This window comes from Xiphophorus maculatus, chromosome 3, assembly GCF_002775205.1.
Source record: "Xiphophorus maculatus strain JP 163 A chromosome 3, X_maculatus-5.0-male, whole genome shotgun sequence".
In the NCBI taxonomy this organism is placed as follows: domain Eukaryota; kingdom Metazoa; phylum Chordata; class Actinopteri; order Cyprinodontiformes; family Poeciliidae; genus Xiphophorus; species Xiphophorus maculatus.
Genome location: NC_036445.1, coordinates 14,993,902 through 15,020,899, shown reverse-complemented (window position 1 = coordinate 15,020,899; position 26,998 = coordinate 14,993,902). Strand labels below are relative to the sequence as shown.

General features: G+C 40.4%; 1 protein-coding gene across 3 annotated transcripts; it reads left to right on the top strand.

Annotated features, from left to right (window-relative positions):
- Positions 1-608: 608 nt before the first annotated feature.
- On the top strand, positions 609-25,399 carry hdac9 (histone deacetylase 9). 3 transcript variants are annotated; one of them, XM_005804629.2, is made up of 11 exons: positions 609-1,266; positions 9,539-9,780; positions 10,087-10,267; positions 11,489-11,612; positions 11,700-11,818; positions 17,791-17,922; positions 18,081-18,196; positions 19,557-19,679; positions 20,178-20,355; positions 21,250-21,464; positions 23,687-25,399. In XM_005804629.2, exons 1-11 carry the CDS (start codon positions 1,158-1,160, stop codon positions 24,020-24,022), a joined length of 1,875 nt encoding a protein of 624 aa, XP_005804686.1. In that variant the 5' UTR covers positions 609-1,157; the 3' UTR covers positions 24,023-25,399. The 3 variants fall into 3 exon arrangements, with proteins under 3 accessions (XP_005804686.1, XP_014326328.1, XP_023186840.1); XM_014470842.2 differs by having other exon boundaries at positions 610-1,266; positions 11,480-11,612; XM_023331072.1 differs by lacking the exon at positions 609-1,266 and adding an exon at positions 1,273-1,482 and having other exon boundaries at positions 11,480-11,612.
- The last annotated feature ends 1,599 nt before the right edge of the window (positions 25,400-26,998 follow it).

Sequence of the window (26,998 nt, the reverse complement as noted above, 5' to 3'; positions counted from 1 at the left end):
AGATATATATATTAATCCAACATTAAATAGTGTCAAGGATTTTTTTTTTGTGGAATAGGATTTCACATCTTAAAGAGGTGCTCTTGACACAGTTTGAGGGGTTTATGTAATTACGATCATGCTGTAATGCCATCTTACACTTGGCTCCTTTGGTGAGCTGAAAGCATGCTTCCTGAGTCGCCGTCCTGCCCTGGATACACACTGAACCTCGTGCATACCCTGAGCTAGCACAGCGAGGTTGCATGCTGCATCTCAAAGGGACATTTTGTTCATTTACTGTCTTAACAGATTGCTCAGGTTACCACGAATTTGTGTTTATCACTCCCCCTAGAGAATCATTATTTTTGCGAATGACTTACCTGTGCTCCAACATGCACATGTAAAGTGAAGGTGCCTTTTTCCTTTGGAAACATCAGGGTGAAAGAGGCTGAGCCTATTCCTGCACCTGAGAGAACAAAACAGACATAAATAGAGTGAGAGACACTGGTTCAACAAATCAGAAAGGAGAGATAGAGAGAGGTTTCAAGCCTCCATCTGCAGAGAGCGAGTCAGGAGACATGCCTTCTGGCAGGAGCTGAAGAAGACAGCTGTGTTTGGTGTGGTATTTTTAAACGCATCAATGCTGCTCCAATCCCTGCGCCTCGCCTGACCTATTTTTAGCCAGGGCTGGCCATTGTTCTATTTCTGTCACCTGTGAGCCCCGCAGTTGTTGATTCACATGCAAATGAAGCTCGCTCCCTCCTCGGCTTGCATTTCTGCCTGTACGAGGTGCTCAGAACACACAGCTTTCTCAGCAACTCAGCTTTACGTTCTCCTCTCTGCCCGGACACTTTGCCGGGGAGAGAAGACAGAAACGCAGGGACATAGGCAGATAAAAGAATCAGAACCTGCTGCCATCTTCCTCCAAACATTGTGTTGATGTTTGGACCAGACTGAAGCAGGACTCCCGGGAGAGTTGCTGCCCTGCCGAGACAGAGAGAGTGTGTAGTTTTTGTGTTAGAGCTCTACAGTCAGAGTAGTTCCTCAGAGGAGGAGGCAGAGGAAGGGAGAGTCGCCCGTCGTCGTGGTCTCCCTCCCCCCCCACCGAGCTTCTGAGGGGTGGCTCTTGGTGACAGGAAACGCAAGGCTGGCGATGAGACCTGAGCGCTGACTGGAGTATGCTGCAGACGATTTACGAGGGCGAGTCAAGTTTCTCCACAACAGAGGGGCGCGTCGGACACCAGCATCTCCCCAACCAGAGCAAGATGCACAACATGAACAACTCAGGTGATCTCACGCCCCGCTGTCTCTGCTCATCCTAAGGAGTCCTCTGTCCTCCTGCTTTTTCCTCTTCTTGTGCTTTTCCCAAATCCCTTCCACCCTCCGTGCTTCCCATGCACATACCCACTCCATCTTTCTGTCTCACTCTCTCAACTCTTGTGCGCTTTTTCCGTGGGAGACATCTCAACCCACTTGGAGCAGAAACTTTTTCCCCGAATCAAGGTATTTTCCTCTGACATACATTGCGGTGTGAATTGCTTTTCTGTGTGGGGTTCTGACAATAAGTGCTTTTCGTCCCCGTTGACTTAAATCAGAAATGGAGTGAACTCTGCTCCGCTTGCTTGTAGCTCACTGAAATGACTCACCGTGAACATGACAGGGATGTTGGGTTTTGCAAGCTTCCATGCCAGCGTGCACTTTTGAGGGAACAGGGAGGGAGGCTACAGAGATACTGAAATCAGGGGGACATCTAAAAGGCTTCTCTTTGGACATTTACCACCAACTCCGTAGCGGTTCTATTTTGGGCTTAGGACTTGAATTGAAGAGTTCACAGCTGACATCAGAATGAGTAACATCTATTTACTGTATTGACTCAAGAGCGACATGAGTCACACTTCATTTGTTTTTTCTTCTTCTTCTTCTTCTGTTTCCCCATGTGACTGCCGAGAAAACTCGAAAGTATCTTTAGAAATTATGACAGAGATGAAACTGTTTGCTGTGTGAAAATGTTATCCTACAGTTGCGTAACTTCATTTAAAAAAAAAAAGAAGAAGAAAGAAATAGAACAAGGCAGAAGGGTTTAACGAGCTTCTGCCTGTACACTTAAATTTTATAGCTACTTTTTACATTGGCTATAAATGTTTTAGTATTAAAGTGAAAATAGAGTGGATTCAGGATAATTAAGACAAGACAAAGTGAGAGTGTCAACTGCCATTGAATGTACCTGAAGCCTTATGGATCTTCTATAACCATCGGGCTATAGAAGAAGGGATTTTTTTTTCCCCTATTGTCTTGCGGCTTGTGAACCAAACAAGACCCGTATAGCGCAAGCACTTGAATTCAGGCTCCTTGCTTATTCTGTGGGTCAGCTATTCTTAGGTGAGTTATTTTCAGCTTATGGCATTAGCCTGCTAAGATTAGGCGTCTGTGCGCGTTATCATTCCATCTCGCATGCTCCTGATATAACAGCGCCTCGGAACAGATATTAATAGAGAATTCTGCGTTTGCCTGTTTTAATTTGTTCTTTCCACTTTAGAATTAACCACATGACGATGACTAACATTATCTGCACAAAAAATATGTCTCTGTGTAGAACGGAGTGAGTTTACTGGGTTCCTCTGGCTGTTTGTTCACAGTAAGACATAGGCTATATCAAAAATGCTCTAATAGTTTTCTGTTTGTTATTTTGTCACGAAAAGAGCATGTGAAGAAGCTCCGGTGTCAGTTAAGTAGCTTATTTGTGATGTATTTGTCTGAAACACAGTTCTTATCTTTCTTCCTTCCTTTTATCACACTTCAAATGGATCAGAGAATAAAGGGGGTTAATCACAATTTCAGATTAGCATCAGGACCAATAAGGTTCTATCACAAAAAAAAAAAAAAAAAAAATCCACAGGTGGGTTCTTAAACAGAACAGAGAAACTAATGAGTTTCCCCTTTTGCTCAAATTATCATACAAATTTCTAAAAAATAAAACTTTTCAGAGAAGAACAATGCAAAACCCTTCAAGTCCACTCATGTATGTCCTGGATCTATTCTGGTAGTGTGCGTTTGATGTGTTTACCACAGAAGAGATGGTGCAAAACAGCAGGCAGAGGACAGGTTTTGGTGTCAGCACTGCCTGAAAACTACATGATTTAGGAGTAAAAAGATTCCAAGGACATAAGAGCTGCTATAAATACCCTAGACATTTCTAAATTCCTCTTCCTGTTGTTGTAAAATTCATCCTTAGACTAGCATAGTTCACTACTGTTAATGTTATGGGACCTTTTTTTTCCCCGTTGAATGGATTTCTGTGGTTCATAGAATGCTAAAAATGGAAAGAATGACCCATTTGACTAATGAATAGATTAGGAATTTACTGATTATGCAGAGTGAAGCAAATGTTGCGAGCATGCAGAGCAGCGGATCTCAAAACTTTTCAGCATCCGGCATGCAAAAAAACAAACAAAAGAAACACATCTGTGGGAGTAACTTGTGATCTAGACTATTGGTTGAGTATGTAAATGTTAAGTCAATTAAGCTGGTATGACTTTTGAAGCATTTAAAGCATGAAGAATTTTTACAACTATTATTTTTCAGGTTGAGTTGAATTCAGGTTTAGTTGATTCCAAGACCGCACACTTGTCAAATTTTGTCCCCAAGCATCGGGACAACTGCTGCAAAGTAAAGGAGCGTCCTAAAAATCTTCAGTAAAAAGCATTTCCTAAACGTCAGTCGTCTGCTTAATTCTCTTTTTTTGCTCATGTTTGTCATACTTTGCATTGTGTGTTATTGTCGTGTAAATAATTAGAGGTAACAGCAGGACAGGAGAAAACTGAACGCTTGGCTTCCTTCAGTCAAAGAGCCGTGGTGGCACTGCTTTGCTCTCTTTGTTAGCAGACAGCCTCCCTAACCACAGCTCTGGCTCAGCTGCAAGGACGAGCCTGCAGTCTTAAAAATAAAGACCTGTTTCCTGCTTTAGACATACCAGCTGCTCAAAATAACAAGGCACTTAATGAGAGATCCAGCACCACATTGCAGTCCCAAGCATCGGCTTATTTTTTTTTTGCCCTCAAACATCTTCTGTATCTCTGTTTCTATTTATACTGGCAGACGGGGGGAATTTAGATAAGCAGCCCCTCTCTATTTCAGTTTAAATGCTCACATACATTCATGTTTACAGCATAACCAAGTGTGTTCTTAGTCTCTGTGGCAAAAAACTGAAAATTAGCACACATTTGGCTACGAAATGTAATAACTAGAAAATACCTAAAGTTAGATAGGTTAGCTTTACTATGAACTGATGTAAATGAAGTTGCTTCACAGCATGTGGTATATTTACTTTTACGTAATTCTCTGGCTGCAAATCAACAAAATTTCAAAGTCACATATTTAAGTTTTGCCTTTAACAAACACCAGTTTGAGGCGATGGTAATTTTGTTTAACATTAATGAGATGCTATCAGTCAAACACTGGAATTAGCTTTTTTCTTGGGTGACTAATCAATGATCAGCAGGTCAAATATTAAGAAATCAGATTTTCTTCTTCCCCAGTTTTTAAGATAAATTCAGTCTATAAATTCATTAGCTACTGCTCTGATGTCTGTTTTTTTTTTTAAAAACGGAAAAGAAAGATCAGCTCAAGGTTATAATTTCATTCATAAATGGAGACAGTCTTCTAAATCTTTGGCTATCATTTTGTAAAATTAAAGAACCTGCTATATTTCATCCATCATTTGATGTGACGTAAAAATGGCATTGGTAAAAATTAGAATCAGATCTCAAGAATATGAGAGATCGACATTGCCTAAGAAACACTTGAGGAATTCATCTCTGTTTAATATTAAAATGCCACTCCATTTAATCTCTGAAATAGTTTTCTCAGAAATATCTGCAGATCCAACTGATAAAACAAGATCCTTATGTAGGCTCAAGAGCTTAAATTATTTTAGCCTGTTTGTCCTTTTTAGAGGATTTGCTAAGATTCAGTCGCATTCAGTGAGGCATGGCGATGCTTCAGCTACAGAAAAACTTGTTACAGTGAAACGTTGCGTTCCAACCCTCTCACGTGCAGTAGTAGCATAATGTCCCTTGTGATGTGTGTTTCTTTCTTGGATGGGAACCTGCTAATGTGGTCTGAGGCAAAAAAAGGCAGCCGTCCAACATCTTAAATTAAGGCTGTGATTGTCACTCTAAGCACCAGCAGGGCTAATGAGAGACAGATTGGTTATAGGAATAAACACGTTGGAGACGCTGGTGGTGCGATGCTGCAGTGGGAGTGTGGTCACAGGCAATGAGTCACCCTATATCCCCTTGGCAGGACCTCTGCTGGGAGAGGAATTTGGGCACGGTACAGGGTGCTTGTTGCTCCTCCTGTGCTAAAAACAAATTTGGGAACTGTCATTCATAAATCTCTTGTTTACCAACGCCTACTGGTCCTTCTGTGCACTTTCCACCAATCAAGCGGCACCCAGTATGAAGTGTTCCCTGTAGGGGTCAATGTCACAGACTGGACCACTGTCCCAGAATGCGTAGACTTTTTTTATTGAGCGACAATTTCAGAAATTAGCTAAAAGTTATGTAAATGTGACACTGCGTTTTATTTTTGCCTGTGTTAAATAGAGCCGGTGGCCTCACAACTGTGACACTCTTTTGCATGTCGTCTATATTAAGACCCTGCTCAGAAAAACATTTAAAATTAGCCTCAGCGTCTGCTAGTTCTGCTTTCTCCTCTGCCTGTAGAGTATTTTTATAATATAGGAACACCAGATTTCAGTTCAAGTCATTAAAGACTGCAGTTTGAATTAATAAATGAGATTTTAGTTGGAGGCATTGCAAGTCTGATGTGATGTGTGGTTTGAAAAATGCATCACTAAGCATACCGGTATCCTTGTTTCTGTGTCAGTCATGACATGGGAAGCTAAAAATCACACATATCAAAGATCAAGGCTTTACTGTTGCTATAACAGTGCTTGCTTAAGTCTAAGACCTTGTGTTTCCTCATCACTGTCATTATTTGGCACGGTGAACTTTAAGCAGACATATGCATGTGAGGCTACTGAAGCTTTCCCATCCTGTTTAGCTAAATGGAGATTTTCTGGTGGAGGCTGCGCTTGATGTGCCGATCAAAGTGGAGATCCTTAATGCCACTCATAGCCAGGATACAGAATGAAATATGAGATTAATTAGACCTCCCAGCAGGGATTTTATTCCTTTTTTTTCATCTTTCTTTTTTCACTTTGGGTAGGGGAGCTATATTTGGGTCTATTAGCTAAAAGCAGCACTAAGGCTCTCTGGCTCCCTGAGCCGTGCTGTGGTTCACAGGTTCACAGCACCCACTACAAAAAGCTCCTTTGTCAAGTTCTTACAAGCTAAGATTAATATTCCCTGTCAGGAGAGAAGTGCCTGTTCTACAGGTGCCTGTTCGATGTGTCTGCCATGTTGTTGCCCTTCTCTGTCAACCGATTGAAGTTGTTTTTAGAACACAGAGAGGAAAAATGACAGCGCTGGAGTCCCTTCTGTTTGTCTTCACTTCTTTTGAACACGTTTTAAGTCGCTCTCCCCATTGATTCAGAACCGAGCTGTTGAATGCTTTTCTAACGTCTCCCCTCATTCTGTCTCCGGCTCGGGACTCCTTTCTTATATAAGAGCTGAAAAAGCTGATATAATAGTCAACATGTCACATCGCACACTGTAGGCAGGAGATGACATGCAGTGAGACTTGATATCTGCAGAACAGGGAGACATAATTACGTTGCCAGCGTTGCCATGGCAGCAGCAAGTTAGGGTGGTGGATACTGGGGAGTGTGTGTAGGCGTGTGTGTGTGTGTGTGCGTAGTGAGTGTTTGTCGGAGGGGGGGTTGTCACAGACTGGGATTGCGCCACTCGCTTTAATGTTTCTATTTTTAATCGTCACCGGCGCATGCACATGGAAGGGTGGCAGAACTAAAAAAACACATGACAAAACAAATGAGCACCAGTGAGCTTTACAACATCAGAGAGCAAAGGGGCACTTCTTTTTTTACTCTTTTTTTTTTCTTTTTTTGCTCAGGTCTCCTGTGGATTTTGTCGCTTTTTACAACCTCTGTTTAGATTTATTACAGGGCCTTCATATGGACATGTGTGTAACAATTTATGCAGGCTTAGTTCTTCCAGTAACAGGTGAAGTAATGGCACCGCTGATGATCCCTCAGATGTGACCTCTTGAGAAGATTAAGCCAGTGAAAGGACTCAATAAATCTCCATCTAGCCCCTGGAATTTTAAGTAGATTTTAATATTTGTCCAGCTTTGCCACTAAGGAGACAGAATACAGTCCAGATGCGTCTCTGAATATCACATCGTATTAGGCTAACTAACCTTTATCCGCTAGATTCAATTACCGCAGAAACTATACTGCCTTGCAAAAAGCGTTCACTTGTTACTTTTTAGCCAAAGTACTTTTACATAATAGTCCAACACAAAATAGCTCATAATTATAATGTGGATGGAAAATGAAACATTGTTCTCCACATTAAGAGAAGATTAGAGAGATTGGCCTAAATGCAAAATGATATGCTTGCCAGAAAACACTACACATCACCCCAAGTTCACCATCTCCAAGGTGAAACATGGTGGTGGGACAGAGAAGCTGGTCAGTGTTTATGGTAAGATGGATGGAGCTAAATTACAGAGCAATCCTGGAAGAGAAACCCTTTGTGCCTGCAGAAGACTTGAGACTGGTGAAATGTGGAGGTGGTTGCATCATACTTTTCTTCTTCTACAGGCTGTTGAGGCTTCATGCATACCTATGACCCCATAGATAAAGAGTCTGAGCTTGAATGGAATGGTTTATATCATGGCTGTCCAGTATAAGTCCTCAATGGCTAGAGTCCTGCCAGTCTTTGATATGTTTCTGCTCCAACACAGCTAAATCAAATGGCCCAACTTACTTTACATCACGTCAAAGTTCTGGAAAACCAAAAAAAAACCCCGAAAAGATGCAGGGTACCAGTTTTTGAGGTTCGATTGACTTTGAACACCTTTAGATTAAAATACAACCATGTTCTAGTATGGTCTAGTAAAAGTCCAAACCTAAATACAATTGTGAAACTTTGTAAAGACTTCAAAATTGCTGTTTAAAAACGGCTCCCCATCCAATCTGACTGAGATTGATTTATTTTGTAAAAAAATAAATAAAATAAACAAAAGGTTTCAGCATTTACATGTGAAGATGGCTGCAAGTGACGCAAAAGGTGGGTGAACACGGTAGGGGCAATGAAAACTACAATAAGAAGCATCACAGTCTTTCTAAGTTTAAATTGTTCACTGAATTCTGTCAGATCTTCACATGCCCACAAGTTACTCCAAAATAAACTTACCCTTCACTGCATGATTTGGTTCAGTCATTTATTAATATGTCTCTGTGGCATTTATTGACACTTTCACTGAAGCAGCCATAGTGACACAGTTCAAACAGTAAAAGGAAAAATCCCAGCAACAATATCAGTTTTTAAGAATAACAAACATAATTGGTTTATTGTTATTAAAAAGGAATAGCAAATCTCTCTCGCTCTCTCTGTATTCATCCCTTGTACAGTGTTTTGCTTCAGGGGCCTAAATCCAAACTTGTGCTCTGCTTCTCATGTTTGTAAGAAATCCAACCTCTGTGCCATTTTCCTTCCTTTGTACTATTATGCATCTCTCTCAAATATATTCAAAATATTGAAAACTGTATTGTAATGATTCAAGATGTGAAAACATTCTAAAGGTATAGGTACTCCCGAGACACTGGACATTGTCCTGGCACATATCTTAAAATTAATTGAAAATTTTCACTCTCCACTTAAGTGCACACAGGGTCAGCCTGATGAAGGCAGATGGGACCAATTGTGTGAATTAGATGAAAAAGTATAGAGAGAACGTGGAAAATATTGAACAATCACTAATCATCCTCTGTGGAGGAGGACGATGAAGTAAATCTGTGTCTCGTGTTCTTTTCTGGCCATTGATTTTTTTTTTTCTGCAGAACTGGCTATATATAGAGACTGGAGACCAAAGGGGATGCCCTGTCACTTTGTATCAGGCAATTACCTATAATAGAGAGGCACTTCTTACCAATGTGCATGCTGCATTGTCTGTGCAGAAGCACAGAAATGAGAACACCATACAGGTACATGAATTTACAAACTCATGCAGGTTCACGGCCTGTTTTTGTCATACATTATTAATGAGAGGGGGAAATATCTGCAGGATGTTCTGTTGCAGATGGGGAGGAGGACATTTTTGCAATTATTTATCTATCAGTGGGAAAACAGATTTCATGTAAATACTTTAAATGACTGCTTCAACATTTTGTGTCACATGTCTGCCGAGTCTCAAAGTGCACACAACAGCCCCCAGTGGATTCTGAAATGACGTATGTGAGACTGTTTATAGATGCTATTATAATCGCAGGCTTTCCAGGATCACGGGAGAGAAAGATCTTCTTTCTCACAGTGAATGCGCACATTTTTTATCTTCCGTATAACCGTTCATTTAGTTACAGCTGAAATACAAAAACAGCATAAATCTTACATCTTGTCCTTTTTCTGTGCCGCAGTCGACATTAAGCCAGACGTGCCATTGGCTGTGGAGCCCCTGTCCCCTTTGGACCTACGCACAGACCTGAGGATGCTGGGGCCAGGCTCAGACCCCGGACTGTGGGAGAGGCAGCTCCAGCAGGAGCTGCTCCTCATTCAGAAGCAGCAGCAGATCCAGAAGCAGTTACTGATCAGCGAGTTTCAGAAGCAGCACGAGAAGCTGACCCGTCAGCACCAGGCTCAGCTTCAGGAGCATCTCAAGGTTAGCATTGCACTGAGCAGTAGCATGGAGGTCAGCATGACAACAGAAACAACAGAATGCAGCACAGCATGACATTAGTGCAGATGCAGTACAAAAATGTGTATCTCAGGACAGCATAAAAAGAGTGCAGCAGAAGGAAAACAACTCAGCAGGACTCAAGGTTTTGCAGTACATTTTATAAAAATACATCTAGCTGGAGCGTTGAGTTTTTACTGCAGCAAAACAAGAAACAGCGGAAGTTTTTAAAAGCTTCTTTGATTCTACAATTACTTCTGTTCATTCTGATGTGAGCACCGCTTTTCTCAGCTCCAGCAAGAGCTCCAGGCCATGAAGCAGCAGCAGGAACTCGCTGAGAAGGAGCGCCGTCTGGAGCAGCAGCAGCAGCAGCAACAACAACAGAACCAGCAGGAAAAAGAGCTGGAGTGGCATCGACGAGAGCAGCATGTCTCCAGCCTGAGCCTCAGGGGCAAGGAGCGCTCCCGAGAGAGTAAGAGCTCGGCACCGTCATCGTCGCGATTTCCTTTCTGTCAGGGGCGAATATTTTACAAAACAAAGTTAACCGCCCATGACAAAAGCAATTATAAGGCTGAACCTTTTCCATTATCTTTAATGCATATCAGTGGGGTTTATGACAAATGTACATATATGAGCTGAGTAGAATAAAGTGGATAAATGTTCCCTTCAGTTTACCCACTGGAGCAAGCACATTTTCTGTCGTAATCCTAACATTATAGTGTTGTATAGTGTAGTGTTTTTCCTAGTATGCTCGATTGGACAGTGTTCTTTCCCTGACACTTCATTTAAAATGTCAATTTTTTTCTCACAAAACCCCACCAGATACTGCAAACATTTGAGCTGGTATTTCTTTGCATGAAATAGTTAATACTCAGCACTGACAATGTGAAGGAAAATGCTTATTCATTCTTGGACAAAATACCTTCTAAACACTGTCGGCAAGTAATTTAAGAAAGCAGGGTTCCTGTTTAAGACAGCCTCATTAAAATGACTTGCTAGTTGCAAGTAAATCACAATTAGATTTGGAAAAGCAAGGACTTGAATGTGAGCAATAAAGAATTAGACTCATTTTATTGCCATTCATAATGAGGACAGGCTGTTAATTTTTGATGTCTCTTGATCGTGGAGAAAATATTTCTCAACAGCAAATCAAACTGTCTCATAATTCTGGGCTTGGCTTTAGGCCTCTGATAAGTAATTATGGATGGCACTTATTCAGCACTGATGACATCCAGTTCTCCGGTGACCTTTAAAGCTCAAATTTAGAAGAAATGTCTTCCAATGGCATGATAAAAATAGTGCCAGGTATAGCATTTCATTGATGTTTTTACCTTATAGTTAATAATAGACAGGATTTATGACTTTGCCAAGTCAGGTAATGTGAAGCTGTTCTCTGTAACTCTAACCATATTCTGGGGTAGAAACTCACTACAGAATCACGTATGCAGCAACATTATTGTCCCCTTTGACCACTAGGGGGAGATCTTCCTACATAAGTGGCTTTCTTAGGTGAGGAGAGGATACTCAGTTACAGGAGTTGTGGGGGGAAAATTTTGATATAGTCTTGCTGTTTTTAAATTGGGATGCAGGGAAATTACCTTTGTATCTATATATATACATCGAATGTGAAGATCCAGGCATTTACAAGTTAGGGTAACCCCAATCCCTTTGGTTCTGCCTTTTGGTCTCACAGGTGCAGTGGCCAGCACAGAGGTGAAGCAGAAACTCCAAGAGTTTCTGTTGAACAAATCTGCAAAGGATCCAGTCACTAATGGAGCCAATCACTCTTTCATCCAACATCCCAAACTCTGGTACACGTAAGTGACTTGTATTACTTTTTGGGAAGAAGTTGAATATTTCGGCACATTTTTTGCCTTTTTGAAAATTTCTTTATTTTTTATCAGGTCCTCACACCACGCATCCCTGGACCAAAGCTCTCCACCACTGGGCACATCGCCCACCTGCCAGTACACTCTGCCGTCACCTATCGAGAGCAAGGACGACTTCCCCTTGAGGAAGACAGGTTTGCTAATCTACACACGAACACAGCACAAACATAAAAACCTTAATACATACACGTCCTCAACATACATAGTTTTCAGAATTTGTTTATGAAAAATTAAACGCTTGAAAGACTTGATATGTTTTACTGTCAATTCAAGAAAGATGTTTTTAGACTTATGTCGAGGCGATATTAGGGTCAGTATGATACACCCTCTGTCAAGTTCAGAAAAACATTAATTTGTCATATCTGATTATGTAATAATCACTGATAATAATTTGCCTTCTCACAGTAGGCTAGTTAGTACCCTAACCCTTCTCACTAACCCTAACCCTAACCCTTCTCACAGTAGTTATCCGGTGCTACCCTAACCCTAACCCTGTTCCTACATGTTTCCACACAAATAATTTCAAAGTGATGATGACCTTTTTTAATGCAGTTTTTGTCGACTCTGTCAGGTGAACAGTGCAACCTAAGAGCTACTTCCTGTCTTACTTCAAAATAGAAGTCTCAAACGTAGCACAAAACAATACTAAGCATAAGGTATAAGCCCATAACGATAGCCTTGACTTATTTCACTAAACAGTTAAACACAGACACAGACGGACACAGTGGATAGTGTTACGTTAGACAGACTCCGCTTTGACAAGAAATCTTATGTCAGGAGATCTTGTTACGTCTCCAGTCCTGGTGTTAATAAGCTGCCGTGTTAATGTCCGTATGTTAATGATCAACCACAGCTCGAAGGTGCTTTGAAGTAGTCCATAGCTAAATTGGATAATTTAGGCAGAATAATTCTTCCTGAGATATGGTGCCTCAAAACTGTTTTAAAAATATAAACATAAAGTTTCCACCAGAAAAGAGCTCAGGTTTGTTGGTTTAAAGTTGAAGGGAGTTCTCTGGGGATTAACGTGGAAATAAGAATGATTCCTTTCGCTCAGTTGTTCTGATTTTTCTTATATGGGTGTAAAGGTTTGCAGAAGCAAAAGCTTCATAATTTGGCAATGAGGTCACCAAATACAATATGTTTTCTCATCCTCTATGTCCCCTGTTAATGAGCTGCAGGTATATCATTTTGCATATGTGCACAATTTGAATATCAAGCAGAGGAATTACATATAGTAAAATAATATCACAGCACATCAGAAAATAATCTTAAAACTTTAAAAGATGACTTCTTTTTATCTTTGTAATATGTCCACAACACATGAGTTTCTCATCTAAGATACCAATAAATGTCCTTTAAAACTAACTTTGGGATTCACAACACATTTTTCTCCCAAATAAAAAGGGATGTTGTCTAGTTTTAATTTGAATAGAGTTAAGAGAAAAATCTTAGAAGTGAAGAATTTAAATTTACATTTATCATAAGAAACTTGGTTTCTCTGCCTTAGTCCTGTGAACGGCAAAACTCTTTTTAACTCTGTAGATATAGATTCCTGAATCTATATGTGGTCATTTCCTGCTCAGGGCCATCCTCCCCCACTTCCTGTCGATCTTTATTAAAGTCCTCTGAGAGCTTGGCACGCGAGACAGGGGACGGACACAAAGGTAGTTTTGTTCCCCGAACCATTGGTTGTCGCAGATAACTGATTGGCAGGTGTTGCAGACTTAAAGCTCGCACAGGCAGGATGAACCCTGACAGGACTGTTTGTTTAAGAAAAGACAGCTCTCTTAAAACAAAGTAGAGGTGACTTAGAACGCTCCGTGTCAGACTCCCCACTGCTTCACCACACTGGATTGCCAAGCCCAAACTTTTCCTGTATGACTTTGAGATTCACAATGAGGTGAAGCTTTTGAAATATGTTATTTGTCCCTAAAAACTTACAAAACATTAGTATTTTTTAATGAAGATTTACTTGAAGTCAATTTTATTCTATCTGTTTAGGTGGTATGTTCTGATCTGGTAGCCAATTATTGCTTTAAATTGCAGGCTAACCATGATACGTGCTTTGATCTCTTCTCTTAAGGGCGCCATGTACTTATAGCCTCATAATCCCTATAAACGCAAAGCGTCACTGACACTCTTGTGTTTCTCTCAAGCACTCAAAAAGCAGGTTAAAGACTGCCACGTGATTTACATGTTACCTTTGCTTATATCCTCTTTGTTTCAATTCCTGGAATTAGAATAGACTCGGCTGACAGCACGTGATAGTCTGTGGTAAGAATAGTTGTGGCTGGGCAGTAAAAGCTGCATCTCCCCAACACACCCCACCCTGCTCTACTCTGGTCTTGACCCACTTACCAGAAGTGTGTATTCAGCAGGTGTGGGAAAGATTTTCGATAATAGTCCTACAAATATAAATCTGTACACCAGAAAGCATTAGACTGTATGTTAAAAATGTATGTTTAAAATTTTATATATTATCTTATATACTTGTATGCATATTTTTGTATAGACCAACATGTTTTTAAACTGTTGAGAGGTGGGTTGGGGGTGTCTTTGTCACAAATTAGGTCCTTGCAGACCAGTAATACTTTTGTAGATTGGTGTTTTCTTGCAAGTTTACAATAACTGATTGAGGACATAAACACTCCTATTCTCAATGAATTCAGCTCAGTTCAATGCAATCATTGTTATTTAAATCTAATATTTGGAGATACTACATATTCAATATTATTATTTGGTTGGTGAGAACAATATCCTCTGCTTTTGTTATTGGAATAGAGTATTCTTTGTGCCATCCATTGTTGCTGTATTGCCAAGACCTGATTGTAGGGTGAGTAACTGGACTGAATAACCTGATTTGATTGAAAAACAAAAATGTAAAGTGTTATCAGCATAGCAGTGAAAATCAATGTTATATTTCTGAAAGGAAAGATGTTAACTGCTAATTTTGCAATTATATCCATCTATCTATTATCTATACCTGTCTATACTCTCACAGTTATGTGAAATACTAACTTGTCATATTTTTGCTGTTAAGCAGAGGCTAAATTAGCAGGAGACTGTTAAATTTATTCTAACACAGTGGAATACTTGGAGAGGAAAAAACTGTATTGGAAACCAAGATTTGTGTTACCAATACAAATCTTGGTACAGAGTTGGTATCTGTTGGCACTGTCAGGATACATACACATACATGTACTAAAAAGAGATGCATATGTTTGTCAAACAGTTTATCTGACAAGTTCTGCTTGCACCTGATTACTGATATAAAGATACTTCCTGATCCAGTTTAAACTGGATTCCTAGCTAAGTTGTTTATGTTTAGACATGACACTGGTTCATCCGTTTTTGTAGGTCACATTTAATGGGCTTACTAAATAAACAAAAGCATTCCTAAGTAGCTGACTCAAAATAAGTTTTTAAACTGTTTTATTTCTCTTTAAAAAAAGGGCAAACTTGTTGTTTTTTTTTGAGTCAAAGAAACTCAGAGACTCAAGGAGAGTTACAGTCTCTTTGAGACAGACATATAGTTATTAAGCTTATGTCTGTAAATATACAGAGCAGCATTGTTTTTAAAACTATTTTTAAAAAATTAATGTCAGCAAAATGCTCTGCTGGTGTTCTGTTTTACAGAAAACTAAATTTGCAGAGAGCCATCTGGCCCAATCCCAGCTTTAATAAAGAATCACTAATAGAGATGGCGGGCTATACATCTGATTAACGAAAGATAGGCGGACCATTAATGACACTGATTTATGATTGCAACATATTGTAGTATTTCTTGTGTGAGATGGGGTTTTATTGCAGAAGTGACCCAGGTGTTCAGCATACACGCTTTGCTGTAGCCTCCTGTTGCACCCACCATGCGTCAATGTATTTTTATTTGATTATTTCTCCATAGAGACATGTAAAAAAGTGTTTGTTCATGCGCTGCTGTCTGCGTTCCCGTGGCGACCAATTGGGATGCGTAGCTTGGTGGCAGCGGCGTGTAAAAATAGAAAGCAATCAAGGCGGCAGGGCGTGAAGCAAATTCATATGACTCCCAACAGCGATTTCTCTCCATTTATCTCTGCTGCCTCCTTTCTTCCGCCCTCGCGCTCTCTTTTTTTATTATTATTATTCTACCTCACACCCACAGGATTAGAGGTCTGTATTAGGGAAGACGGTTTTGCTGCTTTTGACAAAAGCCAAAAATAGCAGCGTGCGACCCACTCTCTTCGCCTTGCCCCCCCGCCATCACGATCACCCTCCTCTTCCTCCTCCCCGCAGTGTTTCCACATCATAGTTGCACTTTCCTATGTGTAACCGTATGATGTACAAAACAAGAAAGGCCTATTTAACTATTGATCAGAGTTAAATAATTGAAACGGGTTGGCTATTGTGTAACAGAAGGGTTTACATAACTGTAATACATCTCTCTGCTTTGGCTTTCAGTCACAATAAAAGCAACTAATCTATTCTGCATGTTGTTTGAGTATGTAAAAGTAGCTGTGGGATTTCATTTGGAAGTCTGCTGTTCTTGAGACATAACCGAATGACTAAACAGGAGCACGGTTCACCAGGCGAACACAAACACTTTCAATTTTATTTATATACCAATTAATTCTTGCAAAATTTTAAACTTTATTTTCATTCAACCTACAATCATGTCCCGATCAAATATGACATTTTTTGCTCAAAACTATAGCAGGTGTAAATGTATATTAAGGTGTGTTTTCCTTCACTTAGGGGAGCCTCTGTCCCAATTCTAAGTATGTTGCAGCGCTTGTTTCCTCTGTTCCTTTACATTTAGCTACCTCCATCTTCTCATCAACTCAAAAGACTTTTCTGGACGTTTCATGGTTTGGATGGTCTCTTCAAGTGATGTGCAGTGTTAGTTCTTTGTAGCCCACCATGAGACAATGTATTTTTATTTGATTATTTCTCCATAGAGACATGTAAGAAAGTGATTGTTCAAGCAAAATGAGCAACCATTTTACTCATTTTGCTCATATGCTTTTCAAAGCTTGAGATAATGTTTTATTTCCTAATCCACGTTTAAGCTTCTTCACAACTTTTTCCCTGACCTCGGCCTTCATGAAGCTATTTGTTCCCAAATTTTTGATGTTCATACGGAGATGAAATTACAGGTGAACTTCATTGACTTCTGAAGACAATTGGTTGCACTGGATTGCATTTAGGGTTATCAGAGTAAAGGAAAACTGTTTACTACTTTTCACAGTTGTGCACTCAATTGTGTTGGTCTGTCACATAAAATCCCACTTAATACATTTTCTTGTTTGTGGTTATAATGTGAGAACACGTAAAATAGTTTGAGGGGTATGAATACTTTTATGAAGCACTTCATAAATCAGTGTCAATTGTTGATGAATTTAGGCAAGATCTTATCTGATGTAACTGTTATTGGTTTTATAGTAGTAGTTAATAATCATCCATCACGACAAGGCCAGAAAGTCTGTCTTTGCCTGAATTTCTGCTGAAATAAATTCAACCCTGTTAAATTGAGGTTTTAAAATGATTTGATTATCCTAAGTATGACAACATGCCAATATTCACTCAAGTTCCCATCATAAAAACCAGATGGAAACTCTTTATCCAACGTGTCTACTGTGACAGATATTGCATTAGCATTGTGACGTGGTCAGCCGTGTGTTTGGACTCGATACATTTGGTCCTAGCTCTGGTTTGCATTAGGGCGACGGGGGATGTGGAGGAAGCCTGAAACATCTGCCATGTTTTTGTGTTAGTTTAACTGTTGCTACTGTATCAGGCTGTGGTCACCAGGGCGGCAGGTAGCAGACTCTTTCACTTTGAGCCTGTGTGTTGCTCGACCTAATGTAGTCCAGATGATGTGGAAATGGGTCCAATCCTGACTCATTCAAAATGTAGCTGGACACTGAAATGGTAGCATGTCAAAACATGGCAGCATTGCCGTTATTTCTCCTTTTGTTTTTGGATTAATAACTGTGGGAATGGAAAGGATTGTACAATCTGACTCTGGCATAATGCAGTGAAACAATCTTGTTTTACTGGAAGGCTTGATTCTCCTTACAGAGTTGTGTGATTTGGATGCTATACAGAACGCCTGTCCTTTGTCTTGCAGCATCTGAGCCAAATCTGAAGGTACGATCCAGACTGAAGCAGAAGGTGGCAGAGAGGAGAAGCAGTCCAATGCTGAAGAGAAGAGACGGGAACATCATTACTCCTTACAAAAAGAGGGCTTTAGAGCTTATGGGTATGCCTCACTCAGTCACTGAAGCAGCCAATGCACGAATATGTTTTTTGTTTTCTGTGTCATGTTAGATTAAAGTTACATTAGTTGTTTTTATGTACTAGTTTAGATAATTGAACACAGCTCAGAGTGTGACGATGCAAACTATTGATGTCTCATAGATTCAGCGCCAACTAACAGCGCCCCTGGGTCTGGCCCCAGCTCTCCCATAGGGGCCTCTAGTGCCTTGGGGGCTGAAAACGGACCCTCCTCTCTGCCTACAACAACAAAAACTGAGGTAAGTGTATAAATTGTGCGCACAAAGATTGGTTAATTGTTTTGAACATGGCATAAAACATTCGGTTATTGCAGCCATAAAAGTGGACAGCTGCCCTCTGCTTGTTGCACTTCACTGACAATGACCTCCATGATGACATTAAAGAGGCACAACTCAACCCACATGACCTATTTCTCCTATTTACCTTCATAGATTTTATGCTATATGTAAAATTAAACAGTAACGGTTGCAGCTGCTGAAACTTAATAACAGTACTGACCACATACTGTAGGTATCAGTATTAAAGATGTTAAAAACATAAAAACATTTTTTTACTACTTTTACACTATTTTTCACTGAAGCTGTACAAAAAATACATTTTAGTTCACTACGTCTTTCAGTGAGAAAAGAAAATCCATATTGGACAAATAGTTCTTTAGAAAGTTGCGTTGTCTTTTCATAGGGTTCACTTCATTTGCGTGAGCTGCTCTGATTCCTGGCGAAGTTACGGACTAGAACTCGCCTCAGACTGAGCTCACAGTACTGGAAGTTATGATATTTGACAGATATGACACATCTCCGAGCGATCCTAACAGAGCAGCTGTGTTTGCCTTCACATTGCTGTTTATTCTCCTAGGGACCTCCAGTGACACAGAGAAGGGAGAGATGCCCTGACAGACACCAGGTTGAAGGTTGAGGCTTGGGGAGACATTCAAACTGGGGATTTTAATTGATATCCCAGGCGCTGGTAGCCAAAAGATACCCACACGCTAACAACATAAACATGCAGGATTGCTATTGTATAGGCCTGAGTAGACGCTCTCATGAAAGTCATTGGTGGACTGCAGGGATCCCCGTGGACCCCATGCCTGTTGCAAAAGCAAGGAGTGTTTGTGCACCGTTACATTAGGTATCCTTTTTCAGAGAGAAAGAGTCCCTTGGGTCAAATACGGGCCGGATATCCACATACAGGTCACTGAATACTGGTAGGGGTTGGAAGGATAAACATGGCTGTTCCAAAACCACATGCTGCTCTGCTGCTCTGCTGGGTACAGGAAGTATACCCCAGTGCTGATGTTCTCTGAGAGAGTAGCCTGAAGGTGGGGACTGGGAAGCTGAGAAACTGAGGACTGCACTTTGGGCTTAGAAACCTGCAGAAACATAAATTTGTGAATCAAGACTGGTTTCATTCTGTGAGGGTCTGAAAAACCTTTACTGCCATCAAAAATACTTGCAGAAAAATTGACTTTCTCCTGTCATAGCACATTTATATTCATGCCACTTATCTTGCTTCCTTTTGAAACTGCCTTGAGTGCAATCTTTAGATCTGTCCATCCACTTAAATCTGTCTCTCTCGCTCTCTTCTCCTTGTTTGATGTAGAGGTGGCCTTCCCAGCCAAGATTATTCCGACCTGAGGGCTCCATGTCCATGCTGAGCTTGTACACATCTCCATCCTTACCCAATATCTCCTTGGGGCTCTCTACTACATCCACACCAATTAGTGTGAGTACAAATATTGCGGATCGTCCTGCATGATATTTCACAGTGTACGACACTGTGGCCCTTTTGTGGATGTGAGGTATTCATCTCAGTGTGGGAGCTTCAAAACCTGCCATCAGTGGCTTTCTGGACTCTCTTTATGACTGCAGGGTCACTGACCTGTGGCCCCAAATGATTTTATTGGGCTTAGATAAATATTGTGCTGCAGTGTCTTGTGTCAAGCATGCTCTTATCCTCCCCTGTTACCTCATTAATCACAGCTTTTAAAAAGCCCCGCTGCTCTCAAGTGCAACTCCTGATAACTTGACACATGATATATCATCCTTTGCATAGTGGCACATTCCACAAAATATTTATCAGGTATACACCAATGTTAGACTCTCATATTCATTGTTACCTCCATTTTCAATGAAGATAATTTATTATTGTTCTTTGTGGAAATTAGAATGTAGAAAAGGTCAATATTGATTAAATTAATTTACTTTAATTCCCCCCTTTTAGGCTGCTATGGGCTTAAATGACAGATCGACGGAAATCAAGCATGGGTTGCCTGGGCACCTGCTGGGCCCTGTGCCACTTCAGACAGCCCTGGAGTCAAAGGTCAGCCCCAGCCACCAGGCTCTGCTCCAGCACCTCCTCCAGAAGGAGCAAATCAGGCAGCAGAAGATCATCTCTTCTGGTAAGGCTGTTACCTGACTTCAGTGAGCATCTAGTTTCTTCACACCTTAGAGAAGAACCTAAAAGTGCGTTTTAAGTGCAGTTCAATAAATTAGGATATCATTGAAAGATTCAGAATGTGAGGCAAATATTATATAGATTCAATAAAACCATGTTAATATGCTTAAAGCTTTAGCTAATTTTGATGTTTGTCGTGCACAGCTAGTGCAATCCCAGAATCACGTTCCTCAGAAAATTGGAGAATTAAATTAAAGAGAATTAAAGACCACAAAAAGAAAATGTTTTTTTTTTCTGATATAGAGATGTTGGCCTACTGAAAACTATTTTTGTCTCTCAAGCAGCCTTGAGACAAGATAGGGCTCCTTTTTCATAAATCACTGCATCAGCTGAGGTGTTAAGGAAGCCCAGTTCTCTTTAATACCTTCAACAGACCCGAAACGTCTGACTGCTGTGGCCCCAGAAGCTCTATATCCAGCTGGAGTCTACGTCTTGGAATTTTTAACTTAAACTCCTGAATGAGCTTTGCTACATAATCCTCCCAAGGCAACGGTGATCCCTGTTGCTTGTGCAGTTTTTTTCTGTCACACTTTTTCTTTCCACTCAACTTTCCATCAATGTGCTTCAATACCGCACTCATTCAGCTTCATTAACGATGACCTTTTGTGGTTGACCTCCATATGGTCTACTGGACAACTATCATGTCATGATTGTCTAGGCCATAACATATCTGTATTCATTTTTTTAAAATACAGGTCAAACTTTTGACCTGTCCTAATTTGTTTAAAACAAAGCCCTTCAAAATAAAATGCATGATTTACTACAGACGTTTTGTGCACCTGTGTTTACAGCATGATTTTTGGAAAACTTTACCAAGGTGTTTTTGTTCTCCGGCAAGGTCAAGGCTCCATGTCCTCCCACGCTCAGTCCCCTCTGGTCATGAAGGATCGGCCCTCCAGCAGTCGCCCTAAGCTACCAAAACACAGACCCCTGAACAGAACCCAGTCAGCACCTCTGCCTCAGAACACACTGGCCCAACTCGTCATCCAGCAGCAGCACCAGCATTTCTTGGAGAAACAGAAACAGTACCAGCAGCAGGTCCACATAAATAAGGTAAAACATCAAGTTTCATGACTCCCACAGTGCTCCTCCTAACATTCAGCGTCCATTTTTGGTTCTCATGAGGTCGCGGTTTATTGTAGGAAGTTTGGCTTAATCGTTTTAAGGACACAAGTGTGGTTCTATTTTTAGTCATTGTGAGAGAGTATGTGCAGCTCAACTTTGCGGACCTGGCTCATACTCTGTCCTACCCTCAAAATCCTGCTGTTATTTCTGCAAACCGAAGAACTTCTGCCTGACTTCAAAAGAGGAAGAAATCCTTCCTCTGCAATAATTCTGTTATCGTAGCTCATGGCGTCTGTTCTACTCACATGCTAACGCTGTGAAATTTAATTCATCTTAGTTCCCATGAAAAAAAAAAGAAGCCTTGAATGCATTTTGTTCCTCTGTGGCAATATTTGTGTTTCTGTAAGTTGGCCGTAGTGACCTGGCTTTACACAGACTGACATTATTCTAGTGTGAGGTGGCCGACGGCATGAAAGGCAGCATTGTGTGAGCGCACAAGCTGATGTGTCCCAGGGTTGGGTCCTGACAGAGCCATGGGACCCACAGAGGAGCTCATACCTAAAAATATTTAAAGAAGCACTTACTGAGCAGCACAATAGAAATTTAACATGTCACAGTTTCTTTGTGCATTAAAAACACGATTAAGAGTGAATTTAAAACGCTCTCTGTGAAGCTGACTCATTTGAAAATAATAGCAACAGCGTCTTTAGAACCATGTCAACGGGGCCGGCTCTGATCACTCAGGCCAATGAGATTGCAAGTAAATCCTCTTTAAGTGGAGGTTATAAATGGCCACTAATCGGGGATGAGCCCTTAGTGTTTATTGAGAGGCAGCTCTGAAACATTGCCCTAATTAATTTCCGAGCAGTGGCTTTTATACGGTTGTTTTTAAACATCCCTCAATTGCTTCTATTTTTCCAACGCTAGCAACAGAGGTGGTGGGAGGGGGAGAGCTGTATTGGAAATCCACAGGAGCTTAGGGATTATAGGAACAGTTGCGAACGGTTTTCACTAATGCAATGCTAAAGAGGCTAATTCGTATTGATGAAAGGGTATTTATAAAAGGCCTAGATTCTGCAGATAGCAATGCTGTTGGTTACCAGCTGACAGGAAAAAGACAACCTGGCTTTGGAGCCCTCTTGTGGGTAAATAATCTGCAAAGGCTGAGAAAGCAAATAATTCAATTCAATTAGGTTCAGTTTATTTACATAGCACAAATTAATAACAAAATGTCTTCTCAAGGCACTTTGCAAGAAAACAAGATCAAATTTATGTAAAGAAATATGTAATCAGATCAATGCAATATTATAGCTTAATAAAGGCATAATAATTATTTACTAACATTCATTCCTAAGTGATCCTATTTTTAATACAATACAGTCAGATTAATGTAGAAGCATAAAGAAGAATGGCATCAAACTACATCTCTACTTTCTGGTAATATATAAAATACAAAAAAGAAAAACGCAAGCTGATAACTGGCAGTTCAATTTCTCCCTGTTATTATGGATTGTTTATAGTTATGCGACTTTTCATAAGGAATTATTATTATTATTATTATTATTATCGGTTATCTGATGCTAACCTATTAAAAATGCTCTTCTCACAAGAGAACACACTTCTGCTATGATGAAATCTAATACTTAAAACGACAACAAAACCTATACAAGCTGTTTATTCTGATTGCTACTAACGAAGCAAGGTACTGATGCTGTTCTACATTTCTGGTCCAGTCAACCTCCCAGAAAGTTTGATAACTCTTGGCCACAAAGCTGGTATATGTGCCAAATGGGTAATCGGACCCATTTTCACTGGGACACGGTGTTAATTACCAATTAGGAGACTTCTGTAAGCAGTTGATTGAGGTGAATTGTCTTTATAAAAAGTCAGAGTAAGGAACGTTCAATCCAAATGGACTCCACATTACTTTTTTTTTTATCTATTATGTATCATCTTCCGTCCTCTTTACTTCAGTGTCTCAATAAAGCAAATTAAAGTTTGTGGTTATAATGTCACCAGATGTGAAAAGGTTCTGTGGATATAAATACTTCTTCGTCATCGTATGTTAGACTACTTTATGTGGTTACAAATTCTGTGAGGGATTGGATTTCGCTTTCATTTACAATTAGGGCTGCTTTAAAAGGTTCATTTAACTATATGTGTATGGATGCAGGATGTCGGCATTAACATCAAGTCAATGTGTTTTGCAGCTGTTATCCAAGTCCATTGAGCAGTTACGTCAGCCCAGCACACACCTGCAGGAATCAGAGGAGGAGCAGGAGGAGCAGCAGCCTAGAGAGGAGATGGAGAGCATGCAGGAGGACAGGCTGCCCCCTGGAGGAGTCATTCGGAAGCACACGCTAAGCAGCAGCAGCAGTGGCAGCTCGAGCGGCGAGCTCCCAGATGCTCACTGTGGGGTCATCAAGGTCAAAGAGGAACCAGCTGATAGTGAGGACGAGGCTCTGACCAATCGGCGCCTAGTATCCGAACAGAGCACCTATCTCCACCAGGTCAAAGGGAGGCTGGTGATAAGAGCCATGATCTGAGAGAATGGATGGAGTTGATATCACCCACTCACAACGATCACAAACATCCACACTTGCACGCATGCATACACGTCAGACATTGCTCTGTCACGGTAGACCAGCTCTGTCACAACATATGACCTCTTCTCACTCAGCTGCAGCCTCACTCATCCTATACTGTTAAGACTCTGCTTGTGGTCTTTGTGTTGTGATCGCTGTAAGATATGTATGTTTCCTTGGTTGTAAATATGAAGACACTTTAGATTTTTCTTTTTAAGAGCCGCTTTGGTCACCTGGAGTCTGCTCAACTGACAAACCTTTATGTACATATACTGTGGATTTAGCATCAAAGATGATTTGTAGAGGGAAGCATTAGCAGATGTACAGCTTCGACGAGCCTCCATTCTGTACATTTTTCCATAAAATATTCAAATATTATCAGTCTTTGCTCTTTGTTCTGGAAGCTAAATCATTTTTTTTTAAATTTAATTTAATTTTATTTTCATGAAAACCTGTGACAACATTCACTGTTCAGTGTTCCCACAATGGAAATGTGGAATATCTGTCTTAGAGAGAATGCACATTTAAATCCTAACAGGGCAGAAACTCATATTGCAATTTGAAGGATAAAGCACTAAATCCTGGCTTGGGTGTGCAGGCATCTCCTTCACACACCCCTGGTCTCCATCCCATCCCGCCTTGGAATGATCGCAGAGCCAGAGCCCTGCATTAGGTCGAGTTCTTCTCCTTTTCTCCCTGCCCTCCTCCTCCTCCTCCTCTCTGGGTCCAAAATCAAAGCTTAACGGAGTTCCTGCCCAGCTTTCAGCAGAGGAGTCAGACAGGGAAAAAGGGAGAAAGAGAGAGGGTCGGGCAGGAAATGCCTTCAAGAAGCCAGGAGTTGATTCATGTGTGCAGGAATGCTGAGAGAGGAGGACCTAGTGTCGGAGGAGTCCAAGGGGCCAGGCTCGAGAATTGATTTACTGTCAAGACGAATTACAAAGTGAGTGGGGATATGGTTAAGGGACTCCTTTTTTTTTAAAGGGAATCGCTTCCTTCATATTCCCCTGCGGCCTGCTTACCTCAACACACAGGGTTGATGTTACTTAAGAAAAAAAAAACAAAAAAAAAGAACATGGATGGGACCTTTATTTTCCCCCAGAAAGTGCCCATTGCAACGTGTATAGTCTGTCTTAAAGTGATCTGTCCAATGTATTGCAGAGTCATGAACCTTCCTGTTTTGTTAGTACTACTGTCGACTAAATGTAAAAAAAAAAAAAAAAGAAAAGAAAAAAAAAATCCTACTCCAAGGTTCTGTGTTTGGATTCATGTGAGAAATCAAAACTGTCCGTCTTATGCTGCACAGTCAGATTGTCCGGTTTTAATGTTTTTAGTGTAAGTAAACACAATCAGAACAATGCGACTCTTGTTCTCCCGCTCCTTTGATTTGGTTATAATGAGACCCCCCACCCCCTTCGCTGCCAGTGGGTGGGTGAACGGAGGGGGGGGGGGGGGGGACTGTGGTCTGTTCATAGCAGTTTGCATTTTGTTTTCCTCTTTGTTGCCTTGTGTGATAAACCTTTTTTTTTCTAAAAAAAAAATAAAGTTAAATTACCTCTGAGATTCTTGCTGTTTAATTTTTTTTTTCTAATGATGATGCTACATGAAGGAACAAAGCCAGCAAGCAACCTCCGAACAAGTTCTCTTTTTTTAAAAATAAATAAATTCAAAGTGGCATTCTGGATAAATTTGAATAAACAACTCTGACGGACTGTTTGAATCATCGTATCAACTTGCTTTTCCCACAATACCTTCCACGACCCAGCTGTTTATTTTCAGGAGGATCTAAATGTGACCCTTCAAAGGGAGCTTAAGGGACTTTAAAACATTTCTTTTGATGTGAAGGGGCACGGCTTCATGTGAAAGTGTAGCAGCGGAGCAGATAAGGTGAGCTGCGAGCTTGTGATATATGACTTTGCATGAATACTTTTAAACCAAGCTTAAGCAATTTCACAGTGAGCTTAGTTTGTGAAGCCAGCGTAGTTCAGTCAATATCCAATGTTACTTATGCATACTCAAATCTGGAAATATTTGCTGATGCTGCATAAAGGATTAGAGGTCTGCTCCTGATTGTGTGCAGTTGTTCAGGATTTTATGTTAAGTGCAACAGATATCCAAAACTGGTCAACTGATCTCGAAAACTTTTCGATCAGAGTGCCCAAAGCATTTTCACAAAGGTGTCGAGTTACCTCACATTAGGAAGTATTTTACTTGAATTAGACACTGACTCTTTCTTAAGTAGGCCCCATCTGTCTTGGACTTCAGGCTCTTGTGATTTTAAATGAGCTGTTACAAAGGCAGAGAAAAAATAACGAAGCCCAAATCCATCTGCACCGCCCCTCCCCTGCTGCCCACGGAGCCAGTTGTAAAAGCAAACAAGCACTTTTAAAAAGGTGTAAGGAAATAACAAAGAATTCAGCCAACTTGCTTACTTCCATTACTTGGAGAGATCTGAATTATATCACCTTCAGAACCATGAAACAAAGAGTTATTGCCATGCAGCGTTCACACGCAGAGAACAAATACAGTATGGTTGGGGCAGGGAGACAAAAAAAAACATATTTTTCATATACAAAAGTTTGTGTCTATGAAAAAAGTGTGTATAATGAGATGATTTTTGTAGAGGATTTTCTCATTGTTTTTTTTTTTTTTTAACAAAAATCTGAATTCTAGATTTATAAACATTATTTTGTCAAAACAATGTGGTAATATCATGGTCTTTAAAAGATTTCAGTTAAACGTAGAAACATCTATTAAGGCAACAACATGAGCTGATAGGCCACTCGGCAGGGAAGAAACCATTATTATAAATCAACGTAAAAAACAGTCAGATTACACTTCACCAGTATAGACACACAGACAAATGAATATATTTTTAGAGTGAGTGGTGTGGAGAAACAAAATTTAAGGGATTTGCTCACAACAATCATCGTACAATTG